Consider the following 13,939-nt stretch of genomic DNA (forward strand, 5'->3'; position numbering starts at 1 on the left):
GCCAATTGTTTTGACAACGTTGCCTGTTACTGTATAGTAACTAAATGGTCAAAGGTACTATTATTCAATGGATTTTCGCACATCGCCATGGTCAAAAGCATTATGAAAGTGTACACTATATAAGTAATATTAAATGCATCTAAATATTAATGTATTTCATTATGTGCCATAATCTGGCATTCAACTCATTACTATTCATCAATACAAACATGATAGTACTGCAAAAACCTACACTATAATAATACTGTAATAATATACATATTAATTCTGCCCAAGGAATTATATACAGTAATGTACAGAGAAAATTAATTAAAAATGAAAGGTTGTTTCTAATCGGATCCTGCCTAATTTAGATGCAGAAAGGGTGTGCCAAAAGCTACCTATTTCAAAATTATAAAAGGTTTGAACACAGTACATAAAAACATATATGCACAATTGCAGGGATAAGAACTCTATAAAGCTCTGTAAAATGTGATGTCTCCATATGGACATGATGATGTCATATCACTACCATATTTGGGGGTATCACTGCGATATTTGGGTACACTTATTTTGTCAAACACGTTTGATAGTGTAGACAGAGCGTTAAGTCTATCTGTCATTCACTGGTAAGGCCTCAGTTTATGCTCTTATAAAATATTACGCAATCCAAATTACTGTCATCATATGAATTATTCACTGTTGCTGGTAGATACATATCACACTAAAAAGCAGGCCTAGGTTTAAATTGTATGCTTATTGTTAAAAATGGTGGTACTGTTTTTATTTAAAGTCAATGATTTTAAATGGTAGAACCATGCTACTACTAAACCAATGAATGTATAAATCCTACAGAAAGAAATATCATCTATTTGTACATATAAATATAATATAATACAATGATTGGATATAGTTTGTGCTTGGTTTTCAATAGCATTATTAAGCACATGAGTTGGAAAATTAAATACAGATACTTTTTACAGTGCTTATTGAAAGTATTAGGATCAATATTATTAATTCATTTATTACAGTGATAGTTTTTAAAAAACATTAGTTAAAATATACTGTACTTAGGAGGAAACAACCACTAGATAAAGCATTATGCAAGGTGAATGGAATTAGGATAAGTTCTATCCAATGTAGTAATCATAGACTAATCAATCATATAATCAATACAGAACAGAATAACTTGATTAAAAAGTAATGGAACAATTTTGACCAATAAATCCATTTTCTACGTATAGACTGTATAAAATTATCATGTTGTGCTTGTGAGAAAAAAAAACTTGTGTATACAAGTCTACAGTATAGTGATTGGATAATACTTAATAGTCAATACTATAATAAATAGCATTCTACCTAATTGTTAATTTGCTATAGAAATCTATTTTAAATTCAACAGCAACAATAACATTGATCTATTTCTAAAGCAACCTCTATTCACTTACAGTAAATCGGGACACGGAAAAATTGTCTCGAATTATTAAATACTTGCAATTTATAAACCATCTCTTTCTCCCCGCAAAATTTATCAGAGGAAAGAAACAGAAATTTAAACGATAAAACAAAGATACAAGAAAAAGGGACAGGTGTAAGTTCACATACTCAAGAAAACACAGTACATGCTTTACGAAATGCAGGCAAAATTCTCAAACACTAAGTCAAGGTGGAACGTGCACGTGTGCAAGTACTCGCGTGCTGAGTACGCAAATCAAGTGGACGTGTTGCGTGAAAATATACAATGCTATTCTGAGGATAAGTATACCTTTCTGCCGTTAATCCGCATATACTCTTCAAATGCAGCCTTAATACGACTTTATCAGTAAAAAATATCAAAAGAAAAATATAAAAGTAAATATCAATCAGGCAACATGGGGGTTTATGGTCTATGACAGCACTTCACACATTCAAAGATTACAGCACACAAAAATGCATAAATATACATAATTTGCTGAAAATTATCAAATATCACAAAAACATTTTCGTATTAATTTAATGTTATAAAATTGAGAATAATATAAAGCTCTCTCTACACTATCAAACTAGTTTGACATAAAATGTGTGATGTGCCCAAATATGGTAGTGATATGCCCAAATATGGTAGTGATATGACATCATCATGTCCATATATGGGCACATCCCATTTTTTTGATAGTGTAGACAAGAGTTTTAGAATAAAGAATGATTAATTAATACAAGTCAATTTTGTGTGGGATATTTTGTATTCATACAATTTCAGCAAACTTTGTATTCCATTAATTATTATGATTAAATAAAGATTCTATTTATTTGGTGTACTGTATGTTTGTGTTTTTTTTAAGGTAGAGATATATTACATTACATCTTCTCTGATAATAATATTGAGATTTTATGATTATTTTTTACATTTTATATTGGAACCATGCCATCGGATGTGAAACAAAATTATATTTATATTGTTAATTGTATTAAAGTGTTTCTTTTTATGTCAAGCACACAGCAATTTCTTTCTCTGGATTGCACATACAAAATACATTTTTTTCTCATTAATTCAACTTCTCAAATTGCAATTAGTGGAATACAAGTAGTAATTGAAACACTACTTAAATAACAATACTGTCAAATGTAATTAATGAATGTTGAAATAACGAGGTCTAGTGACATTTAAACTGTTTTAATCCAATTTATTTACAAAAAGAATATTTATTACGGGTTTTTAATTTATTTATGACATATAATTAAAAAATCATAAATTACTAAAACTTGGTTAACAATGTCCGAAAAATCATACAAGCATAAATAATTTAATTTATAGAATGTGATATGTTTACTAAATTACTGTTTTTTTAAATGTGATGTGCAAGGTACTGTAAAGTGTGTGCATGTGAACATAAACATGGACAAGAGATTGTGAGAAAATATTGCATGTGATTTTGCTGCAGAAAATAGAAGTGAGCACACAGTTAAAACGTGCAAATGCTGCCAGCCTACAATTCAGTCAAAATGCATCATGGGAAAATTATGATCATGCGTTATTATGCATCTCAAGAAGTAGAGAACACATTTTATATTAAAATATTGTGTCATGTTTCTTAACATAAGTATAAAATACTTATTCTAGCATTTTTGCAGGCCCTCCAGATATCAATCATGCCACTGCCAATTCTTTTATTTAGAGAATGTAAAATATTATGGTTTAAAAACAGATTAATATTATTTCATACGGACATGTTAGAGTTGATTATCAGTTTTAAAAGGTCTTTAGGATTGGTGGTGTAGCTTATAATTTGCATAAATTAACATTTACATGAGTGACATCAATCTGTGTCAGATCGGCTAATATAATTTCCGATAATTAAACTTGATAAACACTAAATTATTTTTTGTAAATGTAAATCAAATAAAGTTAGTAATTAGTTCATTCTGGTCTGCGCATACTATTCCAAGCACACTTATTAAAATTGATATTTGATATGATTAAGTGAGTAAAATATGAATGAAAATAACAATATTTTCCATTTTTTAATGTATATATAAAACATGCATATGTATTTTAAATCCTAATTTAAAACCTCTGTATACTATAAAATTAATCAATTTTCAACATGCTCAATCATTTGTTTTTTTACCTCACTTCTGAGCGTGTCCGAAACGTTGTCGGTCGTGGAATATATGATGGCTTATAAACTTTGTAGGACTAAACAAGAAAATGAGAAACAAGTAGAGGCAAAGAGAGCAAAAAGAGTGTGCAAAAGAGAAGCAGATTAACGTTGAGCACTGCAAATAGACATATTTGATTATTTCCAAAAATCAACAAAAATACATACATTTGGCAATATTATAAGAACATAAAATACACAGCATGCTGCATTCCACATTGTATGTTTTTTTAAATTTTTTAAACCATTTAATTCCTTTTATAAATTTTAAATGTTGATATTCAGTGGCCCTCTTACTTAATACGCTGTACACAATAACGAATGACCCTCTTACTGTAAATACACAAATGAACGAAACAAGGAAATGTTAAAAAAGGACTGGTCCTACTAGAATAGAAGACATTGTAAAATATAAAAGTGGTGAGCATTATTTACAAATAATTTAATATGTATACATAATTTTAAATATAATTTATTACGCAATTTTATCTTTAATTATAATAGGTTAAATATAGGCCTAGTAATCAAAATATAATTTAATTTAAAAATGAATCTTGAACCCACAATAAGCACTATCGTCATGAATACGTCATCCCTTCTCTCTTATGTAACTAATTATAAATAGAGTAGTGCACTATTGCTTCGATATTAAACAGAGTTATACGATAGATTCTAAAAATTAATTAATTTAATGTGGGCTTGAAATGAATAAATATGAAATACAAATATTATAAATAATGTAATGAGAAACTATAAAGCACCTGGAGGTAAATTAAATAATGATTTATAAATGATAATTAAAGATGAGAAGAGGAAAATGTCCTCACAAATGAGATGCTTTGAAGATATCCTACGATAAGGCTTTAATAGCATACTCAAGCTGGTACAGTATGCTGAGATACTAATGTTATTATTGGTTAAATATCAAACAAAAACCTGATAATAATTCTTGCAAAGAACTGTAAAGAATCTATCCAACCATGGAACTTATATTATAGTTCCATGATCCAACCAATCTACAACCAAACACTACCATGTATCATACATGAGCCAGACAGCATTTGAATCAGTTGAAATTTAGGGTGCTAGCTCTATCTACTATCAAAATTTATGTGACTAAAAAATGTAATGTGCCCATGATGTTATCTCACTATCTATTTGGGAATATCACTTCAATTTTTGGGCACAACACACTTTTTTTGTGAAACTAGTTTGATGTAGACAGCTTTAGATCTAAACATATAAGAATAAGAATCTTTATTATGCAATCTCATTCTAATCTACCATGGTGGTATATGAATAACACAAAATCAACCGCATTCTGTGAACATTATACTATATTACTATTTTAAAATATTATTTTGGAAATCTATGAATAGACTAAATACAAAGACTATCTCTACTATTATTATTAAGGCCTGAAATGCCATATTCTTAAGAGGAAGAATTTGAATAAATTAAAAAACACTAGAAAAAAACAAACCCTAACACAATAAAACGAATTAGCATTTATTATCATATTATGGAAATAACACAATATGAAAAAAAAAAATAGAACCGTAAATGGCATTGAACGTTGTCTGATTATAATATTGGTTCCTTAGTGTATGGGTTTCTTTGTAATATGGTTATTAACATTTTGAATGAACAGAGGAAGTGAAAAGCTGATTTTGTATTTTTGAATATTTTAAAAGATTTCTTTTGAAAATCCCTAATTTTCACTGACTCTATCAATTTTAATTCTATAAAAATTCTATATTTTTAAACCATTCAAAAATAGATTTCACTAATTATAGTCTTTTGAAAGAAAATAATAATTACACTAAAACATGAATATTTATGCTAACAATTTTAACAATTATTGAGGTGTTAAATGTCTAACATGTGAATGTCAGAATTGTATGCAATGAATAAAATTGTAGAAAATGTTAGGTGAGAATGGGGAGGGGTTAGGACAATAAGCATAAGCATTAATTTTAAGAAATAATTGAACGACATGGAGAAAAACAAGTACAAAGTATTCCTCCATAAGGCTGTACTACAGTATGTACAGATAAATTATTCCTAACATGTAGAAATTGTTAATGGCCTCACGCAAGACAGAAATAAAGCATAAAAAGGCAGATATAAATTAAATTGTACGGACATATTGAAATAAATCCATAAGATAAAATTAAATTAAAATTATGAAGCTTTATATTCATATTTCATTTTATCATCCAAATATTATTTTCATAGCAGATCAATTTACCTAGATATGCAATTAATAACTGACTGCCATATCAATAGGATATTATGTAATTACGGATATGTTGAAATGATATGTTTCTCTCGTAAAATACATTACTAATTTACTGTATTATGTTCTAAGAATATGTTTACCTAGAAAAACAACTTTGAATAAAAAAAACCCATGAATACATAATCCTATAAATTATTCACAAACCTACAATCAAGACATAATTATAATTACAACAGGTGTTTGTTAAGCCTTATAAAGAAAAAACTAAATTTGCATTTTCTTGCTCACTTTCCTGCACAAATTTGAATAGCTTAAAAATCCATGGAAAACGCTAACCCCCATCATACAGTAGCATAGACCTACTCTCCCTACCCCTCCCCTACAAATGCTCTCTCTCCTTCCTATTACATTGCTGTTAAATGATTCAGGGAAAATCTGTTATCTCAATATAACTACAGTATTGGTAGTAAAAGTATTCCAAAAAATAAAAGGTCTATCATATTGGAGTATGGAAATACATACTGTATTGGTAAGAGTCATGCCATCATCATATAGAATTCAATGAAACAGTATAGAATAGATAAATCACACAGATTTGTATTTCATTGCTTTGCATAAGAATTAGTTTAAATATGGGGTGTTCAAAATGTGTGTTATTTTACGAGTATGTTCTTCCCTTACAGGGGGAAAGGCCTATGTCAGTTTATCCTGGTAACCTAGGCATGAAATATTAAAATTTCATATGGACTTTATTATGACAAATAGTGTTAAAAAATTTAAAGATGATTTCACATAGGTTAAGTAAAGTAGGTTAATAATAAATAATAAAACAACAATTTATAATCTTTACTAAAAATGTATCTAATCTATTTAATTAATATCAACTGCTTCACAGATTTTGAAACATTATTATGGATGAAGAATTAATCAATGAAATAATAATCAAAACACTATATCTTTACCTAATTAACATTAATAACAGTTATTAATAAAGAAAGTAAAAATAATACCGGCTGAGGAAACGAACAAATAAAGGAAAGAAGGACGATTATTAAACAAAAGAATAACATTAACAAACTGACCAATGAAAGAGCTTAAAAAGAATGTCATAACAATTACTGCTGCTAGTAAAGAAAGAACATGTTTAGAAATTATCATATATTCGGCTTTAAACTTTCTTAATCCAGAAAATTTATTTTAAAAACAAATTAAATGCAATACAGTATTTTTGCTGGTTAATCTAAACCATTGATGGTATTATTGTCCCACATAAACATACTTTACCTTGATTTTCACTGAGTGAGTAATCTTTACATAATGATTTTATAGTATGATTCACTACCATATTGTGTTTTTAATAGAAAAAAGTCAGCCATAGAGAATAAAAAAGTTACATAATATTACAAAATGTTTTGGCACAAATACAAATTATGATATAATACTGTACAGTATATTGTTCTATTCATTCTATCTCACCCTGTGTGAGTGGCCGAGAGGTTAAGACAGTGGAACCATACCGTAATCCATATCAATAATATTGGCAAGGGTTCAAGGATTTTTCATTCCATGGTTCTGGTAGTAGTACTGTACAACAAGTCTTCTCGGATAAGGACTACTGTATACTGTATGTCCAGTGTACACAAAATGTTTATGAAACTAATAATTATATTGCATCTTATAGATGTGCTAATTCACACACAGCCACTACCACAACCAGGAAGTTGACTGTACACTGACATGATGTGACATAACCCTTCGGGAGAAACATAGTTAAAAAATGTTAACATCTAAAGTCCAGGTATACACAAACGTATTCATTATGTAAATCGCTTTTGAATATTAAATGAATATTGTTATATCATTATCATATGTACCCCATTAGCTATTTCTATTGTCCAACACATAATATAACTATAAAGAATATGTACTAGGTTCACAGTTTACACAGTAGGATTTACTAAAGCCTTCAAAGTGAGAGTGTGCCCTGTGCAACGATTAATCACAACTCCTTGACAAATTTATTTTGACGTATTCTACGATTCAAGACATAAACTAGACACATTGACGTAATAATAACAAAGAACATGTGCAGAGGAATAGAATGCTATGACTTACAATGATGGGAAGATCGGCTTGTACGCCAACATCTCGTTTTGGAACTTGGTTGCGGTTACTCAACTCGGTCTGTGCTGTCTGGAACTCTAACTGTGGAAAGAAAAACAGTAACATGATAATTTACAGTACTTTATTACCAACATTTTTAGAACACTTTTGTAGATCTGTTTATTTTAAAATATAACTTTACTAAACATTACTTGGTGAGTTCTAGTATTGAATGCAATGAGAATACTGTATAAACAGGGAGGTATAACTACCTCCCTGGTATAAAATACTGTTGTTTAGGTCAATCGAAATAAATTGATCTCATCAGCCATGAATGAACAATTTAGCCCAGCAAAACAAAATTGAGATTGACAATGAAAGATAAAATCTGTTGACACTTTGATTCTTTACAGTTTATACTTTTCAAATTTGTCATAATGTTAATCTAAAAGCTGTGGGCCTAAAAGCTCTGTCTACACTATCAACCTACAGTAGTTTGACAGAAGAAAGTGTGATTAGCCCAAATATGATTGTGATATGCCCAAATATGGTATCATCATGTCCACATATTGTATGGGCACATCACATTTTGTTGTCACAAAGTTTGATAATGTAGACAGAGCTTAACATGGTCTATGCAACCATGTGACATGCTTAGTGTGTATGCATGTGATAACAATTTGGTGATGAAAAGGAAGTATGCACCAACATTTTGAGATGTTCAATGGGAAACCATAGTCCTTGTATTCAATAGTAACTTTTGTTGTAAAGTCTAGACAATTAAAATGATAAAATGTTTACAATCTTTTATTCATTTGGTTTCTCAGTTAATTTACCAAGTGATCATAGATCAAAGCATCACAAAAATAAATAAATAAAAAACCTGAATTATGTATAAAGTGGACAGACACTTGTGTGTCTCACCTAATAGATGAAATATTTCATTACATTGGATCTTTTAACTCACTAAAAAACAATGCAATTAATTATTCCAGATTTTGTGAAATTTAAGTGCTTTAGAAGCAATTCTAATATGCATACGATATTCTCTTGACGACAACATGTCTGTTAGCACAGACTAAAAATGCCTGCTAATCCCATCAAGGAAAGTGTAGTAATATACAGTAGTATGAAAATTAATAAACATTTCAAAACTAACGATTAGGTTATACTGTATTTTATTTACATACACTACAGGTAGCAAGGTAGATGGACTGTAAAATGTGAATTCATGTTATGTTAAAATCCATCATAAAAGCTTGTATGTATAAACGCACAGTAGTTTGAATTAGAAGTTTACCATACTTACTGTATTTGTTTTCAAAAATTGCCTTAATTTTGTTGTTCTAAAGGATTATGATTTTACCGAGACTGAGATACAGTAGGAAAACTCCACACTAAAGCGTGGTTCCCACTAGCGACGCAACGCAAGGACGTAACGCAACGCAAGTGAATTTACCAATCACAAGCGATGGCTTATTCGCTTTTGATTGCCAACTGTCTATAACTTCGCTTGTAATTGGTTAAAACGCTTGCGTTGCGTTTACGTCCTTGCGTTACGTTCTAGTGGGAACCAAGCTTAAGGTATACTTTCCATGTAAACCAACCATGCAGGTTTATGGCCTATCTATATGTTGTGTTCTTGAGTATAAACCTATCCCGAGGTATTAAGCCCATTCTTGTTTTTATATGTGTTTTTTTTTTTGCATACACATTTAATATCAAGTTTACTACCAATTTTAGGATAAGGGGATGTAAAAAGTGGAGTATTTAAACAGTCATGAGATACTATACATTGACATTTATTGTATGTGAAAAATCATGTTTTACAGAATGACCCAGATACAACCCTGGCACTGGATTAGGGTTGAACCATGAATCATTGGGATTGGACGGCAAGCTTGTTAACCACCAAGTTCCACTACAATATTATATACCTCGTCATTTTCATAGAACCAGGTGGGTGGAATTATAAATGTATAGACTTAATTAATGCAATAGGAAGCCTACCAGTTCACCATGTAATCTTCCCACTGTCTTGTCAGTCTCTTCAATCAATCTCTTCATTGAGGTTATTTCAGTTTTTAGTTGAACATTTTCCTGAAATATAAAATAATATTATATAGCATAACTTATCTACCTGTGAGATATACTGTAGCCACGAGAAATAAAGTGGTCCGTTTTTTTGCAAGAAAAGGGAACAATCTCTGTTCAAGCCACTGGGTTGTGAAAGACCTCTGTGAAAAAGTGGCAAGAAACCTTACCAACTGCTGGTGGCTACGCCCTGTTAATTTATAAAGTAAAACCAACTTCTTACAAAATTTAGGCAATATAATAATACAAAAATAGATGATTCTCTTTTTTCTATCTGTACCAGTATATAACTTTGCTAGAAGATCTAGTATTTGTTTAAGTATGCATCTTTGAACATTTATCAAATTAATTTATCATATCTCAATTAACAATTTCACACCAAAAGTAACCCATCCAAATATTTAATTGTTAAAAGGGGATTAATAATATGTTTATTTATTTACACAATACAGTACCAACACAACCTTTGGCAAATTATATATTTATGTAAGAAAACAGAAGCTTTAAAAGAGACAATTAATTTTAATGTTTTTTTCCAATAAATGTGTTGCATTATACTTTATAGTTTATATTAACTTTTCACATCGTCTAGCAAAACCTCCAACACACACAAAACAGAGATGTTGACACTCATGTGTTAAACCAAGGCAATCAGGATGCTGAGCTTTGGAGATCTAATGGTTTATCTATCGCTGCAACACGATCAGTTCCACGCCCCCTAACCAACACCTTGTCGCGGAGAATATGTACATATAGTACTGTTAGTGTTAGTATTTATCGGAGCCATACAGGATTGTAAGTTCCTATCTTGGCAAGACAAGCTCAGTGTCCTGTTGTTAGATTGCCTTGTTTAAACTTCAGAGCTTGCAAGGCGATGTGAAAGGCTTATTAGCTTTATTAAAATATTAATGTTCTGTTGTTTTATGATTTGATATACTCTACTGTAATAAACTTCTTTTTTTTTTTAATACTGAATACTAAAACTAATTAGTATAAATAGAGAAAAATACTTTCTAAATCTAATTGTGCTTTTAAATACAAATTACTTATTCAACACAATTCAACACTAATTAAAAACATTTACAGAAAACATTTTCATCCGGAATGCAAATCGATTTTAGCCTGATTTTATCGGTGCATAAACACCGAGTAAACTTCCAGTAATAGCATCTAGAGGGTGTTTGATAATTGCATTAGTGACGTCATTAAATTAGGTGTCTCAAAACCTTGTCGGCAATTTTTTGATTGTTGAATTAATATACGAACTAGACTTCCGAAAATCTCATTATTGTATTGATTTTGTCAAGCTTTATCAAGCTATGATATTCATTCAATATTTGGGAGGTAAATTAAAATATGATGATTAACTCAATCATTTCTAAATAAAACTCTTGGGTAGTAAATATTTTCTTATTTAACGATTAGTTTTCACAATTAATTTAAGGAGTAAATACAGTATTTCCTTATTCAGTGAAAATTGTTCTCAATAATTTCAGGGCAAACGGAGAACTATAAACGTCCAGCAATTATATTTATTCTACTAAATGAAGATATGCAACATTTAATATATGCTTTCACTGTTTATAATAAACTGGATTTAATTATGATTGAATGGTTTGAAGACTGTAACCTTTAGATGACATCTACTAAACCAAAGAACTTCATAACAACACCTAAGGAATAATATCGAAGGACGATTATAATAAGCAATAGGTTTGTAGTGTTGTCTAATGCAGTGAGAGAGTGCAGAATATCACTGTGAAACACAGTGTACGCTTCAAGTGATTGCATATCACCTTCCGCTATCGTACGTTGGTTGTCGACAGCAGCTTGCTTCGATGAGTATTGATTTTAGGTTGCGTTTCAAACGTTGACCCATCTTTTAATGCTGAGGTTGTTGTTGAATCATTATGAAAATGATTTTTTGACTCAATCAAATATAATAACACAAAGAGACAATCTATAATTAATTAATGTTCTCAGAAAATCAAAACAATATCTTTATAATTGAACATCCTATCAAATCGTATAAAAAACCAACAAACCCAATTGCTACTGTAAAAGAGGTTTAACTTGAATCTTAGAAACATGTTTTTTTTTTTGAAATATTCTATTTTCTTCATAATAAAATAACACAAAGAGACAATCTATAACCAATTAATGTTTTAAGAAAACCAAAACAATATGTTATGTAATATTGAACATCCTATCACATGGTATAAAAACACAACAAAAAGAGGTTTAACTTGAATCTAAACTTTTTTTTTGTTGCAATATTCTATTTTCTTCATAATAAAAATAATGAGTATCTCTACTCTATCAAAGATTTGGTAAAATCAATGACTAGTTAACTAATTATACTAATAAATTTGAGTCATAACACAGGTAGAGGGTGAGGAAATGGCGGCTATACATGTAGTTATTGCATTACCTTTATGATTAGAGGTGAAATTACACAAAGGCTCTTACTTCTTATCAAATCTAAACAGATGCATAGTCCATAAGGGCCTAATAGAAGCTACCTCATCAATTATAAATACAGTACAAATATTTTCAGTATCAATTACTGTATGCTTCCAGTATACAATGGTCTTTTAAAATTTGTCTTTTTGTTAAAAACATCGAGTATTTTGGGGAATAACCAGTGTTTAATGCATTCTGTTGAATGAAATATTTTACCAAAAAATGAAAAATGAAAGCAAAATATAAAAAGAAAATACTATCTAAATTTAAAATGAAACTAATAAAATGAACAATTATAAAAACTGTGTTATAAGATAGAATGATAAGCATTGATATAATTGTTACCAACTGGATAACAGTTTTATGAGTGATGATTTGATGGTGATAAAAGTTTATTTTTGTGTTGATGTGTTCAATTTTATCTATTTTTATTTTATTATACAGTAAATTGTTTTAAATATAAATTGCAATTTCTTTTACTTTCATATTTCAATGTTACCCAGTCAGAAATATAAGATTTCAGTAATTTTCCTTTTGATTATAAATAATAGTAAACCTGAAAATGATGCTAAAACAAATCGTACAGCTTCTTTCTCCATACACAAAGTTTCATTAAAACCCAATTAAGGTTTTATCAGATACGCAACATAATTAGTTATTGCCACTGTATGTCCTTAATGTCATGAGCAAACCACAACTGCTGGACACGTTATGATCCGTTACATAATTCTTGTTTGAAAAAAAAGGCATTTTTTAGGATACATCCCGAGCTTATTAAACCACACCATGATTGAAGAGAAAAGAGATTTTAATAAACCCAAAACTTTATGGTAGAGCTTTGGAGCATGTCAAGTTTTAAGAAAAAGATCTCCAAATATCCTCAAATTAATTCATTACCGGCATAGGGCATTCCGTGGATCATGTATGCATTTTTCAGGCAATGCTATTCGATTCGGGATGAAGTTTAATAAAAACCTGTTTTTGTTTTTGTACTGTCTCAACTATGAGTCATTTTTATGTATTGACATATTATTTTGAACGTATGGCCATTTCACACATGGATGATAATGAAAAGGGCGATGACCCAGGACAGAATATATACAATTACATTTAAGATATTAGGAGTTACCACAATATTGTCAAAATGAATGCCATAATTTACCTATTTAGAAATTCATATTTACTGTAATGTACAAAAGTATTAAAAAAAACAAGAAATTTTGTGATAAAAAAACCACTTCCAGTGACTAATTCTGAAATAACACAGAGCTATGAAAGTATATCAGCAGTATCGGACTCGTATATGAATCGGATCTGTTCTATGCACGCTTGGCTTAACAATAGTGCGTGTGAACACAGCTATTGAATGCATAGTTTGAAAAAGTTACAGCCATAAAACCAAGTGTTCAAAGTTTGCTAC

The 13,939-nt window shown here is 29.7% G+C and overlaps 1 protein-coding gene across 6 annotated transcripts in view; it reads right to left on the bottom strand.

Annotated features, from left to right (window-relative positions):
- The window catches only part of LOC140050969 (uncharacterized), a 35,793-nt gene that overhangs the window by 8,585 nt on the left and 13,269 nt on the right, over nucleotides 1-13,939 (bottom strand). For 4 of the 6 annotated variants that reach the window (XM_072095999.1, XM_072095997.1, XM_072095995.1 and 1 more), the window contains 4 exons: nucleotides 9,973-10,062; nucleotides 7,975-8,064; nucleotides 3,588-3,655; nucleotides 1,745-1,793 (listed from right to left, as the gene is read on the bottom strand). In XM_072095999.1, the coding sequence (XP_071952100.1) occupies nucleotides 1,745-1,793; nucleotides 3,588-3,655; nucleotides 7,975-8,064; nucleotides 9,973-10,062 (297 nt within the window). The remainder of the gene's footprint in view (nucleotides 1-1,744; nucleotides 1,794-3,587; nucleotides 3,656-7,974; nucleotides 8,065-9,972; nucleotides 10,063-13,939) is intronic. The other 2 variants (XM_072096000.1, XM_072095998.1) reach the window with 2 other exon arrangements.

This window comes from Antedon mediterranea, chromosome 6, assembly GCF_964355755.1.
Source record: "Antedon mediterranea chromosome 6, ecAntMedi1.1, whole genome shotgun sequence".
Taxonomy (NCBI): domain Eukaryota; kingdom Metazoa; phylum Echinodermata; class Crinoidea; order Comatulida; family Antedonidae; genus Antedon; species Antedon mediterranea.